The sequence below is a fragment of the Lonchura striata genome, chromosome Z (assembly GCF_050655825.1).
Source record: "Lonchura striata isolate lonStrDom1 chromosome Z, ASM5065582v1, whole genome shotgun sequence".
Taxonomy (NCBI): Eukaryota; Metazoa; Chordata; class Aves; order Passeriformes; family Estrildidae; genus Lonchura; species Lonchura striata.
The window spans coordinates 72,465,720-72,484,794 of NC_140740.1; the positions used below are offsets into that span (position 1 = coordinate 72,465,720).

The 19,075-nt window shown below is 38.3% G+C and overlaps 1 protein-coding gene across 4 annotated transcripts in view; it reads right to left on the reverse strand.

Moving 5' to 3' along the window:
• Nucleotides 1–19,075, reverse strand: part of ZNF366 (zinc finger protein 366) — a 31,399-nt gene continuing 12,324 nt past the window's right edge. Inside the window, exons 2-7 of one of the 4 annotated variants that reach the window (XM_021531767.4) lie at nucleotides 16,363–16,432; nucleotides 12,984–13,109; nucleotides 10,523–11,851; nucleotides 8,465–8,656; nucleotides 2,935–3,109; nucleotides 1–1,014 (exon numbers count right to left, since the gene is read on the reverse strand). In XM_021531767.4, coding sequence (XP_021387442.2) covers nucleotides 479–1,014; nucleotides 2,935–3,109; nucleotides 8,465–8,656; nucleotides 10,523–11,851; nucleotides 12,984–13,004 — 2,253 coding nt within the window. In that variant the 5' untranslated portion in view covers nucleotides 13,005–13,109; nucleotides 16,363–16,432 and the 3' untranslated portion in view covers nucleotides 1–478. Of the gene's footprint in view, nucleotides 1,015–2,934; nucleotides 3,110–8,464; nucleotides 8,657–10,522; nucleotides 12,053–12,983; nucleotides 13,110–16,362; nucleotides 16,433–19,075 lie in introns of those variants that run through there. The other 3 variants (XM_085566530.1, XM_021531768.4, XM_077790366.2) reach the window with 3 other exon arrangements.

Sequence of the window (19,075 nt, forward strand, 5' to 3'; positions counted from 1 at the left end):
GTTCTGAATGTTGACAGCATTTTCATGCATGCCATGTTTAATAGTACTCTGGTTTATAATGTAAAATACTTTGTATTTTCAGATATTTTTGAGGCATATGGTTAGAAGTGTTCATATACATTTAGTCAGATAATAAATCAGATGCTAAAGTATGTTGCTTTCTGCTAAGTAGAAAATTGAATGTAAGTATCTATCCCCATATTATAGGAAGTAAACTTCTGTACCCAACCCATTGTCTGTTATACATTAAATGGATAAATATAAAAGTGTTATTTTTCAATATCTATTGCCTTTCTTGGTGACCTCAAGCTGCTTTATTCTTGCAGTTACCCTATATTATTTTTTTACCCTAAATTATTTTTAATAATTTGACTTATTTATTTCTAAATACTACTACAGACTTCCAGGCTTTAGTAGCTTACAATTCATGTTAAAATCTATCTGGTTACCATTTTCCAGCTGTTTCAAAATGTCCATTTTAAATGCCTATAAGCATTGTTTGTTTTTCCATTTTTCTTTCCAGCAATTCTTTCAAACTCTTGTTCCTGTGCTTGAAATACAAGTAATCAGAGAGAGAGTGACCAAGTCTGGCCTTTTCAAAGGATCTAAAGCTGAGATGTTCTTTGTTGTTTGCAAGCTCTCCCTCTCCACATCTCTCCTCTTTGTCTGAATTTCCTATTCTCTTCCCCAGTCCTCCCTCACTTAACACCTCTTCCTTCTCATTGCAGTAGGACTCTCTGAAGTCCTTCATCATGCACTCAGGTTTGCCAGAGAGGTCTTGAGCCATGTACAGCTTGCTGTCATCATGATGGTACGGGGCAGGGCTGTATTGCTTTGCCTCATAGCAGCTGTCTTCCTCTTCTTCCTGGCATGAGCTTCCCTTGGCACTCTCACCATCAGAATGAAATGAGATTCCCTTCCCTTGGCTTTTCTGGGAAAGATCAAATGGCTCTTCCTGTTCCAAGCTTCTCAAGACATTTGTCTGGGACAGAGCAATCCTTCCTCTTCCAAAACCTTTTAGTGATTTGAGGGAAGGAGAAAAGGAAAAAATTATACATAGGAAATTTTACTACATGATACATGGCTAAAAAACAAAATCTAATGTGTCTTTGTATTTAATTTTTTACCTTTGTCTTCCATCCAGCTATCTCCAAGTACTTCACTGTTTACATTTCATGGCATCTCCTTCGAGATGCTGCAAAAAGAAGTACTATTGTATACACTTCACAGCCAGGTTAGGACACACAAAACATTGTTTTATACAGCCAGACTCTGGATGATGCAGCTGGGAAGAAAAATGAAATGGTCTGGCCTTTTGTAAACTGAATTTTGCCAATCAACCTATTCTCTTCCTCCTTTCTATTCTTTTTCTAAAATAAAACTTGGATCTAAAGCACCACAGACCATAATCTAAGTCCCAGATTTTGTATCTTATATTTCAGAGGAGTGGAAGAGACTAAAAACATGGGAATTTATTTGTTCTATAGACAGCGTGGTTCAAAGTTAATACTTTAAAAATGAAAAGACAACAGCTACAGAAGTCTGTAACTCTCCTTCATTTTCCCACTTTCATCCACTGAGAAACAATCAATTGAAAAGCTCTATGCACTAGACAGTGCTTCAGTTTGGGGAAATCATTATTGAAAAATGGCAATTTTGAGCAGTATATATGAATATGCATCTAATCCTGGATTTGGTTTGTCTTAGTATTTGTCACTGTCCTCTCTCTTGCTGGAAATACAAATTATCCAAGAGGCATCTGTGGACTCAAATATGCTCTGAACGTCATCAGGATATATTTTAAAAATTCAGACACTGCAGGCAGAGGCCAGCTTCATTAAAGACTAGTGACAATACAAGGTGAGGATTTCATCCAGTAGCAAATAGGTGTGAAAGTCACTATTTTACCTGCTTTCGTTTTCTTTGTTTTTTGTTTTCCTCTCAGTAATTGAATCCAGTTTCTGAAGGATCTATGCAGATGTTATTTTGCAGCAAGGCATATTTATTAAAAGGATTCATGAACAGGCATCAGGCCACACAAATTTTCTCATATCTGATAAGCCTCAAGGGCCACAGAATCTCTGTACAATGAAAAGCTCTTAGGCAATCTCCAACTATGAGCAATTGTCTAACAAGCATGATGCTATAGATTTACAGAAAAATACTTATTTAATTAGCCATTAGGCTCTTCATAAACTTTACACCAGATGTCATTATGGTAAGTGTTTTACACATGTGCTAAGCTGCCCTAAAATTTGAATATATGAGAGTGCCAAGAAATCTTGTTCAGTAAAGAATTATTTATCTGAAAAATCTTAAAAAATGTATCCTGGATTCCCAAGCCCTCAAAAAATTCTCCCTAATTCCCCCACTACTTTTGACTGCATTGATCTATTTACACTCATGAGGATGACTTCAGGAAGAATATGTGGTAGGCGACAGACAGGAAATGTTTTGCAGGATGCCCTTGGTAGTCAAAAATCCATATACTGTGAGACTTATACTTTGATGAATATCCCCTCCTGTTCATGTGCTTCCTTGTAAATGGGATCTTGAACCTGTGGCCCTCATGTGACACCAGCTATGCCAATACAGTGTAGAATGAACAAGGCTCCTGGATGTAGACCCATTGAGGATTCCATCCCCGTTCCAGACTGGAATCCAATAAGCCGTGAGAAAGGACAATAAGTGTTCCAGATATTATTTTTCTGTCAATTTAGGATTAATTCATTATTTATTTGGGTCATGTGACACTGCCATATAATGCTATAGTAATCAAGCTAATAATAACTTCACAGGCTTATGAGATTCTACCTCTTGCAATAGCATTGTACCCATGGCACAGGTTTGTGAATCTGTAGTACAAAGCCCATTTGTTTTTACTGATACACATATTCAGATCTCACAGAGAATAATCTTGCTGAAAATTATTACCTTGAGAGTGAAATCCTCTTTCCATGACCCCATGCTTGACTTTCATATGCCTGGTTAGGTTCCCCTTCAAGGTGAATTTGCTGGGACAGTAGAGGCACTTAAATGGCTTACTATCTGAGTGCAAGTGCATGTGTCCCATTAAATTGTGCATTCTGTTAAACTCCTTTCCACACAGCTGTAAAAATGGTGAAAATGAAAGTTATTCATTTGAAGCAGTATTTTCAAAGACAACATTTTTAAAGGAAAGAGGACCTACACTTCTCAACTTCAACTCTGGCTGGTTTTGGCTGCATTGTGTTTTTCAAAGTTCCATTAAAAATTCTACAGGCAAAAACATATGGTTGAGGATCTAAGGCACTCTGAACTGCTGACATTTTTAAATACTGGTGACCAGCACACATTGCCCAGGACTCCCCAAAAGCAGTCAATTTGTTGTAAGGAGGGGAAAGACTTAAAGGAGTAATCTGGAAGACTCTTAACATGAATGAGATTCAAAGTAAAAGTTTCTGCCCTGGTGAACCATTCCATTTGTAGTTTATACATCTAGCCTTTAATCAACTACAATGTCAGGCAGGAATAGAATTATAAAATAAAACCAATTAAGGGTTTCTATGAAACAGTCAAGCAGAATATTACTTCTTTTTAAATGGAATTTTGCATAAAGCTAGAAAAAACAATTCCTTGTTTTTCTGTATTTCTTGCTTACCCATTTTGTCCCTGATTCTTTCATCATTTGTTTATCAACTCCTGTGTTTCGGTGTCTCTGGTGAGCTGCAATTTAAACAGTCATGAGGCTGCAAGAATGACTCAGCTTTCCCTGAAGCATGTTCCTGCCAGCTCAAGCCATTGATCGTGCAATTTTTCCTTTGATGGAACAATAAGGGTGGGTTTATTCATTGTTGTTTATTTAGATGAGTCCTTTTGTAGTCTGGACTCATGTATTTTTAAGACATGAGAGTTTGACATCACTATTACAGGCATCCAGTCTTACTTGTCTTCTGGTCTTTCCTTATCAGGATTTATACTTTTATTCACATGCAAGTGGCTATTTCCATCCTCTGCAAACTTCTGTGTTTGCATTCTACTTTTTTTTTCCTGACTTGTTTTATCATTGGATTTTAATTTTTTAAAATTATTCTTATTACTATATGAACCAGAGTCACCATTACTGAAACTGAAACCTTCATCTAGCAGGGTAACCATCTGGCAGACAATTAATAAATAGAAATTACTAGGACTCCACCACATTTTTTTTTTGTAGAATATGAATTCAAAATTTACTTATTTGTGTATTACAGAAAAACTGATACAGAAGTTGTAGATATACATTCAGAAAGTCATCACTTGGAATATGTGAATTAAATGTAGATAGTGAAAGAATCCTTGGGAAAAAAGTACTGTGTGCTTTGTGTTTTAAGCCCTCTCTTGAGGGAAAATTGAATCAGTTCATGAATACGAAAATTAGCAGGACTACTGTTTTAAAATAAAAATTAGAGCTAAGTACTGCAAAAAGAAAGAGTCTGAAAACATCCACTTGCTTTTCAAAAAATTATTTTCTTCAGCTGCATATGTACCATTTGTGGTTTTCTGTCTGTGATTTTACTAAAATGAAAACTCCAGCAAATAAATTTAGCAGTAAAGGTTAGATAAGATATTTGGTGGAAAAAAAGAATAGCCACTGAAAGTGAATAATTAATTTTAAAAACTAAGATAGCTGTTTCCAAGGGTCATCCATCCACTGAGGAAAGAACATGGTCTTCTTCATGTTCAAACAAAGTTAATATGCAGGATTATTTACACTTAGAGAAATGACAGAACCACAAAATAACTCAGAAAGTGATGAGAGAAAACACTCTCATCTACTGAGACCACTAAATGAGCACAGAAAATTTGCAAAGAGTAACAGCAGCTGTTTGTATCTTGATAGCCACTGGAACAATCTGTAACATGCCAATATGACTCTTGCTACAAGAATGTCGACAATAGTATCTCTCTAATGCCTCTTTGCTGAGAGGCTTGTGGTTATCTGCTCATATTGTGGCTGGCATATGTTATCATCAGCACTTGCTTTCCTGTAGCTAAGTCTTCTCTAAACTGGTAACCAAGGAAAATCAGGTTGGGTAGATGAGTGTCTTCAGCACTGCATGCAAACACTTATCTTTATAAGGTCCTGAGTATTAAAATTTATCAAGGAGAAGCATTTAGTTGCTTTCTGGCAAGGCAATATTTTTTTCTCTTTCTTCATACTGAAAAGACATGGACTTTCTAAAGGATCGTTCCTTACAGCACAGAAGTTCTGTGTATGAATAAAGTCGATGGGTTTTCCATTTCCCAGAGTCAGGCACATCTTCGAGATATGTCACATGTTCTTGTCCTGAAATCTCCTCTGGGGACATGAGGAAATGGTACTAGAGTGCAGAGGTGTGGCAGGAAAATTAAAGAAATGCAGATAGGAAAATTGTTTTTCAGGATATGGGTCTCAGTGGCATAATCTCTGTTTTACTGGACATTTCAAAAAGGCACAAGACACCTTTCAGATGACTATCTATGATCCCGAGGTAAAAGGAAGTAGGTTTCTCACTCATATGCTGGAAGACTGCAATTAAAATCTAGCTGGTGTACACAGCTAATGCTCAACGAAGAGCTTGAGTCTGCAGATCAAACTAGAAGATTGTAGAAGATTTTCTTTCTCTCTGACATGACAGGCTTGTGAGAAGAGAGTGAAAGATGACCCTGAGACAGTTGTATGGGAGGAGATCCAGCAGAACCCAGTGCACCATAGCACTGAGGGAGATGAGAAGTTTATGCAAGAAAACTTTGCATAGCAGAAACAACATGGTTTACTTGTGAATTTCTGTTAGGCTGTCTAACAAAATAATGTTAGACAAAATGTTTAAAAAAAATAAAATTAAAATCTTGAAGAGAACACCTGAGCTGCAAGTCTGCTGAACATACTTAGTTGCAGTGGCTGATGAAATGGACTTCAGTATAGTTTGCTAGAATACTCTACATTAGTTCAACCCTAGATTTTTTCCTTGTAAGCCAGGACATGATGTATCGTTTTTTAGATTTGTCACCAGTTTTGTTTCTTCTAAAAGTACTTCTCTCACACATTTTCTTTGATTTTGATCCCTGTTTTTAAAAAAACACATTCTTAGATGGGGGGAAAAAAGTGGTGTTCAAAGCAACTGTTGCAGATATTTGTCTGGACTGAAGAAAATTCTATTGCATCCTTTATTGGAGGTCTGAAACATTGATTACTTCAGCACTAAAAGCAACAGTAGATTTCATGGAACCTTTCCCTATGAATTCAAATTAGTACTGTTGCACCTGTTGTTAGAATACCTTCATAATTTTTCAGGTTTTTTCCCAAAACAGAAATAAACAAGGCAACATGGGCCTTTAAATGCTACAGACAAGTTCACTCTTCAGCAGAAAATCAGAGATCCAGGCTGCAGCTGGGTGAGGAAACAGGAGGGACAACTATTTGCTACTCCCTCACTTCTGATAGTATGTGCTTAGCTGCGATTAGACACATAGGAAAGCTCATGTTTTCTTTTGCTGTGAGAAAAAGGTAAAGAAAACCATTGCATGTGGTGAAGTATAAAGGCTACTGCTGTGCTCTCTTTCCCCTGCATTCTTCTTCTTCTTCTTTTTTTTTTTCATAAGAAGGGTGTTCCTTTCCTCAAAGAAAGAAGGAGAGGGAGAATGACTGTAAACTGTCCAAAAGGACCGTGAGAAAACAGGAAGCTTTGAAAAGTACAAGAGAAAGCAAGATGAAATCTATTTGCAGGCGGTTCCCCAGGGACATGTGAGCCATTGTTAAGCAGGCTGTTCATACAGCTATATCCTTCCTTCTGCTGAGGAGGAGCTTGGTGCCAAAAGGCTGCTATCTGGTCATTCCCTTAACCCTCCAAGTACCAACTAGAAATATTTTCTTTCAAGAGCCTTCTTGAGCTTTGTCAGAGAGGTAGTGTTAGGATGTTCCTAATGCAAAAAGCAATTCCTGAATCTGCCTGTGCTTATTGTTGCAATCTTCACTGTCAGGGCACTGATGTTGATTCATACTCCTTCAGACATATGAGAAACAGATTCACTATGCTTACTTGTTTCTTTCCTCCTTGGAACACTGGGTGGGGACAGAAAAGTAAAAAAATAAGAAAAACAGGTGTTCCTGTAGAGCTTTTGTTACTGTCTGGAAAACATAATGGTGACACTCCATTTCCTAGTTCCAAATATTGCCCTCTCCAAGTTTCAATAGTCTATCATCATCAAACACTGAGCTGAACACAACCTTCCAGCTATTCTGCACGTACCCAAAAAACCATGTGGATCCACATACTGCACACACAAAAGTTAAAAAGTTAAAAAGAAAAACGATGAAGTCGGAAAGATTCCTTTTGACATTTTCTTAATAAAATTAGCACTGAATATCATGTATTCCTATGACATTTTGAAATTGTACATTTTTTCAAGACAAAATAATTCCATTTAAAATTTTTATCCATCTCTGCTTCTTCAAGAGAAGTTTCTTTTAAGAAAATATTCAATACCATAAGGATGTAGGATGAAAACATTCTAGAAATTACTTCCAAATCAGTCTTTACATATGCATAAATTGGGTGATATGCTCCACTCTGTATTTGCAGCCATCTTAGAACAAATTAAAGTGGGAAAAAAAATCTACCGCCTTTGACTTCACAGAGTATGACTACAGTAATGAACCAGATAGGCAGCAAAATAACTCAAGTAGCATCCAATACTGCTTAAAAATACAGAGATTAATAATTCATAAAAAATATATTAAAAAGTAAATAGGGTTAGTAAAGTCTTAAAGGTTTATGGGGAGGGAGGAGAAGTGAGGATGGAAAGGAAATGCCAGCCTCCGGTGCTGGGGGAAAGTGGCAAACTGGAATTTGCATAGGATTGTAGAAAGGCCAGGTGCTCTCAGAAGCTGGTTTGTTAGCATATTGGTATCCTTCCTTGAATTGCAGTAATTATACACAACCCATTCAAATCCCTTACGTAGTTTTATTTTGCTGTGGCTTTTTCTGACTCCTTTCTTGAACTGTTACACAGCATCACTGTGTGAAGTTGTGGCTGCTGCTTTTTCATGATCCTCTGCAGGGTGCATGACTTGATTTCTGCTTTTTGTCAGTGTTTCAAGCTATTAAGCACTTAAAACTTGTTTGGATCATTGTACTAAGCAAATGTAAGATATTTTTATTGTCTTCAAATGTCTGTGGCACTTAAACAATCACAGGGCAAAAAAAACCCACCAAAACTATGTGATGATGAATGATCTTGAAGGGAAATGGAGTAAATTACAGGTATTTATCTCCTTTATTTTGTGCTACATAAGCAAAACCTGGATAAAGAAAGAAAATCAGACTGGTTTATGTTAATTTTTGAATGCAAGTGTAGTATGTGTTAGCAAGTTTTGTTTCTCTAATTCTACCATATTATAAGATAATAATAATATCATAGAAATATACTTTAGGTTAATACCTCTACCACCAAATGCACTTACCTTGCATTTAAAGGGTTTGACATCAGAGTGAACAATCATGTGGGCCTTCAGAGTCTGCTTTTGCACAAAGCTCTTGAAACACAAATGGCATTGATAGGCTCTGATATTGGTGTGGATCAGGACATGTCTCTTCATGTTGGCCAGCAGAGTAAATTCCCGTCCACAAATTCCACATTTGTGCTCTTTCACACCCTGAAAGAAAAGAAAAATTCTGTAGATGGAAAATTTTCTAGGTAATTTAATCAACAGTACAGGAACTTATGAATTATTCATTCTGCATTAGCAAAGCTGATAATAAATTATTTTACTTTTAATATTTTTCAAGGTATTTTCTTCTGACAAATTCTTACAAGCTTCTGACAAGCCGAGAAGTAAAACAAAATGTAAGCTTAATGAAATAATGAAGTCTGTTTTCATATAAATCAGACATAGTCAGTGTCAGAGCTTCCCTCTCCTGCTCTGCTGCTTAAGTAAAATATTGATTATGCATCTTACATTTATTGCAAAGAAAAAAACCTGCTTATTCTTGATAGGATTTTCAGTGGCCATTATGGAATTATTTCATTTTATATGAGGTTTATAGAACATTTCTATTCCTTTTCATGCTATCCACTCAATTTACAACTGCATAATTCAATATTCTTACTCACATTCACGTGGTCTATCAGCTTCTTAAAGATTGATTTACACACTATGAAAATCAAAGAATTTGCCACTATAAGGCTTAAGAGTTTATCTTACTGATGGTAATAAGAATTTACTAGTGAGGTTCTGAGAGCAATTACTTCTTCCACAGGTCTTCTTTAAAAAGATATGAAATTACTGTCAGTGGTTTTCACGGTTAATTACAAAGCTAAAACTGAACATCACCAGCAGTTTCAAGTGTCTCTTCATCTCATATGAGGCTGCATTTAGTCAGCTAAGTAGTATAAATTATATTCACAGTGAATCCACCTGTGGCAGTGGACAAACAAGCAGAAGCTCTCTAAGGGCTCAGGGGTATTTCATTTCCTGTGATAAAAAAAACTACCAAGTCTTCAATTAGTGGAATCTTGCATGGTTAATCCGAAGACCAGGGAATCTCCAGAAAGAACAGAAATTATAAACATGAAGTAGAAGGAAAAAGCAAATGTGAAAGTAGAGGTTGTCTGGTTTTCAAAGAATATGTGACTATAAGACTCAAGCAGTGTAGCTTTCTGTATTTCTAATATTTTTCATATAAAAGCCAAAATTCAAATGTAAAGGAAAAATATCCAAATCTGGAAGCAAACTTTTTTTAAAGTGAAAGATTTTGACTTGTCTTTTTATTTTTGTAAAAGTGGATAGTCAATTTCAGAGCTTCTTCAATGGAACAATTGCATTTTTCCTATTTTTGAAAGCAGTCTTTTCAGAAAAGCTCCAAAGCTTTCTCGTACCCTAAGCTGACCCTGCTGTCACCATGGTCAGCAGAGGCAAAACTGCCACTTGGTATAAATTGGCTGTTATTGTAATCCTGCCTGTCCATTTCTATTAACTGGCATTCTGAATAACATATGCACAAAGGGGAATTTTTTGTAGGGTTCTTTTGTTTTTTAAATGTCTCGCTATAATGATTCTTCAAAATCTGATGAGTAATAACATACTTTTTATTTTTTTTTGCTACAGTCCACTACAAACCCACTCACTTTCTAATTAAGGGAACAAAGTATCAGAACTGACTTTCAGTAAAAAAATCTTTTAAAATTAAGGGTTTGGGGAGTGGTTATACAGCTCTGCAAAATTTTACAGAAGGTCATTCCAAAAAAAAACCCAAGAAGCAGAGAGATATGAATCCAGATTGGGGAAGTGATGCAGGGGGGTTAATTTAATTCCTGCTTATAACAAAGTTGGGTTTGAGTGTACTTTCTTAAGGCTGACAAAGACATCTGGTTGATACAACTGCCAGCAATGCTGGAGTTTCTGCATAAGCCTCTGCTGCTGGCAAGAGACCACGTTTCTGAGGAGGTAGCTACCTATGTGTATCTTTCATGGCCTATAATCCTCGTACTACCTTCAGATGCAAGGTGAGAGCTGGCTTACCTTGTGAGTCAGGGAGTGCTGCTTCAGGTGGTGGGGCTGCACAAACTCCATGCCACATTCAGTGCAGATGTATGGGCGGATGTCTTTGTGCTTCATCATGTGGTTTTGCAGCTGACTTGGGTACTGGAAGGTCTTATCACACTCAGTGCAATTGTACTGTATGGGGCCACGGTGGGTGGTTAGGTGTCTCTTCAGCTGCGCCAGAGTTGGAAAGTCCAGACCACACTCCACACAAATGTTCTCTCGTCCACTCTCATGCTTAGACTCATGTGCTTTCAGCTCACTGGGGTAGGCAAAACCCCTGCCACAGATCCTGCAGTTGTAAGGTTTGATGTCACTGTGTTGCATCATGTGTCTCTTAAGGTGACTGGTTTGAGTGAAAGCCTTGTGGCATACGTGGCACTTATGTGGCCGAGTGCCCTGGTGTGTCAACATATGCGTGTGCAAGTGACTCAGCTGCTTGAAAAGCTTGCCACACCGGGTGCAAGCATGTGGCTTGATGCCACTGTGACCCAAGATATGGGTGACCAAATTGTACTTGGATGTATAGGACTTCTCACACATGGGACATTGCCAGCGTTTCTGCTCACCCCCCACATCAACATAGTAGCTGTCATCTATCTGAAGGTTGACATCTACTCTTTCCACTTTCTGTTTGTTTTCACCACTTTCTCTTACTTCAGCCCTCCTGAAGGGTGGTTCTGGAGATCTTTTCATTTGAAAAGGGCTCCTGAAATGGAAGTTTGGTGGTACAATGAAAGGAAACATTAAGCCAGGGTGGACTTTAGGATAATAAGGGTAAGGAGCCTGCATGAATGTTGGGCTACTGGGCCATGCCATGTTCGGCTTCACTGGTTCTTGCTTAATGGGCTTGGCTCCAAAATGCTCCAGAGTTCTGTAGAATTGAAAACCAAAGTTGCAGAGGTCAATCATCTGGGAACTGTACTTGGGCTGCGCTGGCTGTTGGAACACCAGGGGGAGACTGGAAGTGCCCATGTCGTTGTGATCCTCAGGTCGATCTGGTGATGATGAGGAATCCTCAAGGGGGATGGGAGGAGGCATTTTTGTTGGCATGCTCTTGCGTTTACGAGACCCTCCTTCCAAGGACCCCTGGAATGTTTCCATGTTTTCAAGAGGAGGAGGACCATAGCAGAAATGTGAGAGGTGTGTTCTGAATTCTTCATCAAATTGAGTTGTTCTGTGTGGCTTTGTAATGGGGCTGAGCGGCTGCAGGCAGAGTGGGAAGGGAGAGGCTCTGCTATTGTCCACATTAAAACTTGTTTCTTCATTCTTCATCATACTCAGTTTTCTTCTCTGTGGTCCAAATTCCTTAAAATAAGCAAAAGAAACCCCAAATCTGTTTATTTCTTCATATTCTTCTGGATTTAACATTCTGTCAACCATTTAATTGTTTTGAAGGTTGTTGGGTTTTTTAAATATATACAAGTAAGCATTTCTTAGTTCTGTATAGGATAAAGGCCTTTTAAAGCAGAATTAAATTGGTAAGTGAAAAGCAAAAAAGCTTTGGTCTTCCTGCAGCAGATTTGACCCGCAAAACATTTTTACAACATAAACATCCTGTACTGTGACACACTACTTCACAGATGAATCAGTATGGCAATGTTTCTGCCTAATTTTATTCAGTCAATCTGTTTGTGGGCAAAATTCTGTTCTTGGCTGTGCATGAACAGGCTCTAGAAATTGGCGGTGCATCTAAAGGATATGGCAATACAAACAATAATATGCCCATTTATTATGGTTATGACATGAAAAGCCAAAGCCAAAAAATGTTAAACTTCTGTGTATCATTAACATGTGCTGCTGTGAGAGAAAACAATGGCCAAGTGATCTAAGGACACTGTGTACCATCAGGTTTTGCGCCATGTTTCCTGGCTGCTTGCACTTTGTATTGTAATAAGAAGGAGGAGATTAATTTATTTTCTTTGTTTTAATCACAGAGATATTTGCCTGGCAGATCTGGGGGAAGAAAGACATTTGACAACTCTCCAAATTACACTCAGTTTAATAGGCTTTATCTAAGATTTTTTGTTTGTTTGTTTGTTTGTTTCTAAACAGGTGGGTAAAATCACCACTATAAAACTAGATATAGAACTGATGTCAACAAAACCCCTGGGACTCCAGAGTAACTGGCACCTAAAAATGTTCTGACTGTACCTGATGATACAATGTGATGAGGCAGATTAATAATTTTCTCCTGGCAAAATTTTATGTTCCACTGATCAAACCACTTCATCTGAACTTGCAGTTCATCTAAAAATTGGTTATAAATTTTGGTTAATCTTAAATAAGGCTGTTACCTTTTCCCTCATCCTTGTAGAGTCATAGAATCAGAAAACTTTCATTAGAAGAGACATTTAAGATCATCAAGTCCAGCCATTAATTGCCAAATCCACCACAAAAACATGTCCCTAAGCACCACACCTGCACATCTTTTAAATACCTCCAGGGATGGTGACTCCATCACTCCTGTGGGCAGCCTGTTTCAGTTCTTGACCACCTTTTCTGTGAAGAGTTTTTTTCCCTGGAACAACTTGAGGCCATTTCCTCTTGTCTTGTCACTTGTTACCTGGGAGAAGAGACAAATACCCACCTGGTTACAACCTCCTTTCAGGCAGTTGTAGAGAATGATAATGTTACCCTGAAGCTCCTTTTCTCCAGCTCCCAGCTCCCTCAGCTACTCATTACAGGACTTGTGAACCAGACCTTTCAACAGCTCCACTGCCCTTCTCTGGAGCTGCTCCAGCACCTCAATATCTTTCTTGGAGTGAGGGGCCCTGCTGAATACAGTGCTCAAAGTGTGGCCTCACCAGTGCTGAGTACAGGTGACAATCCCTGCCCTGCTCCTGCTGGCCACCCTATTGCTGGCACAGCCCAGGATGCCATTGTCCCTCTTGGCCACCTGGGCACTGCTGGCTCATGCTCAGCTGCTGTCACCAGCACCCCCAGGGCCTTTTCCTGTGGGCAGCTCTGCAGCCACTCTGCCCCAGCCTGTGGCACTGCCTGGGGCTGCTGTGACCCAGGGGCAGGACCAGCACTGGCCTTGTTGTACCTCACACCACTGGCCTTGGCCATGATCCAGCCTGTGCAGATCCCTCTGCAGAGCCTTCCTGCCCTCCCACAGATCAACACTCCCACCCAGCTTGGAGTAATCCACAAACTTAGCAAGGGTACACTTGATCCCCACATTCATCAATAAAGATATTAAACAGGGCTGTGCCCAGTACTGACCCTTGATACAGCACTGGTGGCCATCTACCAGCTGGATGCAACTCCATTCACTACCAGTCTCTAAACCAGGGCATCCTGGCATTTTTTTGCATAGGAAACAGTGCACCCATGGAGCCATGAGGTGTCTGTTTCTCCAGGAGAGTGCTGTGGGAAATGGTGTGAGAAGCTTTGCTGAATTCCAGGAAGACAGAATACATAGTTTTTCCCTCTTCCACTAAGCAAGTCATAAAAGGAGTTCCTGTTGTGGAAGTAGAACTTGCCTTTCATGAGCCCATGCTGGCTGAGCCTGATCCCCTGCTGAGCTGCTTGGTACATGCTCTGAGATGGCACTTAGGATAAGCTGATCCATAACCCTCCTTCCAACCCTGGTTGTAGGTGTGAGCTATATTTGCCAACCTCCAGTTAACTGGGACCTCCTCAGACATCCCAGGGTGCTCAGTGAGCACTTTCACCAGCTCCCTTGGTACCCTTGGGTGAATCCCACAGACTTGTGCATGTCAAAGTGTCGTAGCAGGTTGCTGACTATTTCCCCTTGGAATATGGGGATTTCATTTGGTTCCCTGTCTCTGTTTTCCAGCTCAGGTGCCTGAGCACCCTGAGGACAGCTGGTCTTCCTATGTAAGATTGAAGCAAAGAAGGAACAAAGCACCTCAGCCTTTTCTTCACCATCTGACACTACGTTTTACTCCATATCCAACAAAGAATGAAGATTCTCCTTGGCCCCCTTTTTTATGTGAATGTATATACGGAAATGTTTTGTGTTATTTTTTTGTGGGAGTAGCTGGATTAAGTTTGAATTGGGCTTTAGCCTCTCCAGTTTTCTCTCTGCATAAATTCACAACATCCTTGTAGCCCTCCTGAGGGGTGCACTTACATGAATGTGTATGTTTGTGTGCATGTATCTAGCCAACCAGGCAAAGGTTAGGTTGGAAAACTAGACACATTTTCCTTCTATCATCTGTGACATGTTGATTCTATTTATAACATCATTCTTGGAAATGCTAGGAGCATGAAGGTGAGTGGAGCACTAAATAAACTCCTGTTTCTATTTCAGGAAAATCCATGCTGGATAAGCCTTATTCCAAAGATAGATGAAAGCACATCTCTGTGACCTAGTTAAGCCATGGGCAAGAGAAGGCATCTTAAAAAACTTTCTGCAAACAGACCGTTTCCTTCTAATACTATAGATTCAGTAATTATCTTTGAGATAAAAGTGTGAAACTAAAGGCTCAGTGACAAAACTCTAAGACAAGAAAGTTTAGACAAAAGGAAAAACAACTCACAAAGAAGGAAGACTAACTGAAGGAAAAATTGAAGGATATCTAAACTTATGACTCAAAAACCACATTGGATAGAGGGAAAAGATAAAATAATTGCTTACAACTTGGACAAGTATCTCATAATTATACCACAGTATTACTTTCAGTCGTTAGCACGCTGACAGGAAATAGTGCACTTATATATACACAATATCAATTCACGTAATCATGGAATATCCTGAGTTGCAAGGGACCCACAAGGATCATCAAAGTCCAACTCCTGGCCCTGCATAGGACACTCTCAAGCATTTCACCATATACCTGAGACAACCTGAGTTGTCCAAATGCTTCTTGAACTCTGTCAGGCTTGGTGCTGTGACACTTCCCTTGGGAGTCTCTTCCAGGGCTGAACCACCATCTGTGTGAAGCCTCTACTCTTGATATTCAAACCAAATGTCCCCTGACTCTGTATCAGGCTGTTTCCTCAATTCCTGTCACTGGTCACCAGAGTATAGAGATTGGTACCTGCCCTGCCTCTTGCCCTCAAGAGGAAGTTACAGACTGCAATGAGGCCTTCCCTCAGTCTCTTCTTCTCCAGGCTGAAAAGTACAAACAACCTAAGCTGCTCTTCATATGGCACCCCCTCAAGGCCCTTCACCATCTTCATTTATATCCTTCATATAACATGGTACTCAAAACTGGACACTGTTGTCTGTGTGCATGCATACAATATGTATGTACAATATATATGTATGTTTCATCAGAGACAATTTCTACTGGGTATTTATCCTAATGTTTCCTTGTCACCCTAGCTCACTAGTCAAAATAAGGAACAGTTAGATCTTGAAAAATTTTTGGGTACAAAGGTTTGGCTAATTAAAAAGGGAGAAGGGGAACAGAATCCCCCAAATATAGAAAAATCCTCAACTTCTTTCCAAGAGAAAAAAAATGCTTTTATAAGTCCTTTCTAGCAGAGTAAACTCACATAATTTCAACATAATGCTTATAGATCAAAATCTTCTCTATAAAGTATGTGCCCCAAACATCTTCCAACGTTGTCTCATTTTTCCCCAGCAATAAAGGTACAAAATTCTTTAGAAAATGTATAGCAATTGAGGACCCAGCTATGTTATTTACTGCTTTTGTTGGATTATTGAAATGCTGGCAAAAGTACACAGAAATGACAGTGAGTTGTTTCTAATTGCTCTCTTGTTTCTTGGCTGCTCCCTTCTTCCACACACAGTTTTGTGCAAAGTTTCACTTTTTCTGGAACACAGAGCTGTAGAACAACTTGAATTTACTACGAAGAAACATTTTCCTTGGGCTACTAACCTTTCACTGCTTTCACTGAGCATATGGGCTTATTCCACTGGCCACAGCTACAGGCATCACAGGACCAGTCCTACAAGGGAAAGTGTTTATAGTCAGCAACCAGCACAATGAGAGATATGCTGTATAATCCAATACAAGAAGACTTAAAAGGAAAGGGGAAGTCTATACATAGGTCACTTGCTGTTTTTTTTCCCCCCTGAAACCATCTTGATATATACATTGATTATTTCTTCTTTCATTTTCATTCTTGTGGCAAAGCCTTGCTAATTTGAATGAAGGCATGATTTTAATTATGTCCAGAACTTAATTCTTAAAAAAAAAAAAAAAAAAAAAAAAAAAGAGTTCTGAGGCAAGCATAGAAGAGAAAACAGGTTGGATCCCAGCACAAAACATACTTAGGGAACAATCCCTTGTTCTTTAAATAACTTCAGCAGAGAACATTAAAGTTTTAGTACAGGTCCACAGTACTCTTTTTCTACCTGGCCCAGGAATAGCAGATGTCATTTTAATATTCAACCAGGGAGTTTGAATTTAAATTATTTTAATATTTATTTTTATTTACATGCTTTTATATTCAAATATCACCTGGGGACCTTTTGTGCTTCCTATATATGAACTTTAAACTTCTTTGTTTCTGCAGAATTTATTATTAAAAATTTAGTGCTATGTAGTGATTCAAAACATTGGATGGTCATTGAAAATTTTAGCTTTTATCAGTAATATATAAGCTACTAGGTTTTGAAAAGTTGGTTTGAAAGCTCCCTGAGACAGAAATTTCCATGCTGTATTGGTCCTTACATATAAGACCACCCAGTAAACTGAGCACTCCAGAACTAAAGTCAGCTTCTGTAGAAAAGACAAGCACCCTCAAATTTTATTTCATTATGTAAATGGAAATACAGTGTTTTGAAGAATAGAACTACAAATTAACACTTCCTGCCCTTTCAAAACAAGAAAATTTAGATTGAGTTTAGATAGTTATTGAGGAATTTCTGAAATGGAATATCTATGCAGCAGCTAATATTCTTGTTAACTTCTATGAAAGAGGAAGAGAGTTTAATGTAGAACATAAATCATCATTTACTTTCTCATGTCCACTCATTTTTAAGACAAAGGACTGGAGAAAGTATGTAAATTATGCTATTTACTCAACAAGGAAATACATTGTTACACTCTCCAGTTTATATCCAGTACTGGAATCAACAGCAAATTTTCTTAAGAATTCAGTAGAATCAAGATTCTGCTTCCTGGGCAAAAGTATTTTCTGTCTAGAGACTAATAACATGTCCATAACAAGCCATAAAAATGTGAGGTTGTAAAGTTTCTCCAATTTAAACACTGACTACAACTGTTCTGATTTTTCTCCTGTGAAACACAATCATAAAGCCAGAAATAAGATGAGAAAGAGATATGACAAAGGTTAATGGGTTATTTTATTAGGAGGTTGCACTTTATGTTTGCTCTTTCAGAAGAAAATGAAACCCACAAAGTGGAGTAAGTCTAAAGGGGGCCAAACTGGCCAAACAGCTTCTGTTCTCTGGAAGAGAAATTCCATGGTTAATTGAACATGTAGGACTATAGAAACCATGCCCTGTAAGAGTGCAATTCTGCTCTCCTTTTGAGGCCCAAAATATGGGCATCTATAAGCAAAGAATTAAAACTAACAACACTTTCTTTTGGATGTGGTAAGGATTCCTGACAAATTTCACACTATTATATTTCCTGAGCTGTAGTTGAGCAGTTGGTGAGCTTCAGCTTTATTGAACAACCAGCTGGGGTTTTTTTCAATCACTGATCCTTGTCAGCTGTTATGATGGCAATAATTATCATTATCGTAATAGGTTTAATGAGCTCTCAGTCTGCTCTTCCAAATATGTTTTGGTTTTAAATGTATTCAGTTATACAGCTGTTGAATTAAGCAGCAAATTATTTACAGTTTTCTCTCATCTGCTATTTATGCAAAAAATGCATCTGTCTCAGGATCTGACTGAGGGATTTTATTATACTGAATGAATTTCAGCAGTGAAGTGCTCCCTGCTGAATCTAGACAGCTTTAATTTATTTGTCAGACTTTGAAAATGCCAAGAACACCTGTGCTAAGGTGAAAATGTCCATTACTAGTAACCAAGAATTTTCAGGTAGTACACATCTGATACCTCCTTACGATTTTCCCTTCTATTCGCCTTCAATGAAAGCATGAATCCTTCTAGGCAGAAGGCAATAAAACATGTCTATGCCCACATCAGAATTTCTCTAAAATCAATGTCAAACCTACCATCCTGTTCTTTAGGGAAGCCAGTGCAAGGTGTACTCTCCATCCATGTTCTCCAGGCATAAATATCCTCATTTCAAGAGAACATTTTGAAAAATTGACCCCATTAACACATAGGGAGTATATGCTAATAAATTCAATTAAATTCTGAGTATATAAACTGTGCATATTGTGTGCATGCATAACTAAATATGTATTATGACACTTAAATCAGCCTTCAAGTTTCTATGCTATAATATTTGAAGTTAACCTAAAAGATTATTTATGTTTTAAATGAAAAGAGCTTTTCTTCTGCTATAGTTTGCAGCTGGGAGAAGACAAAAATTTGGGCTACCTTGTGAAATTTGGACTACCTTGTGAAAATAAATATGGATTTGCAGGAAGTATCCAAAATCAATGAGTGCAGATGTTGATGAGACACAAATATAGTGGAAGTTTTTA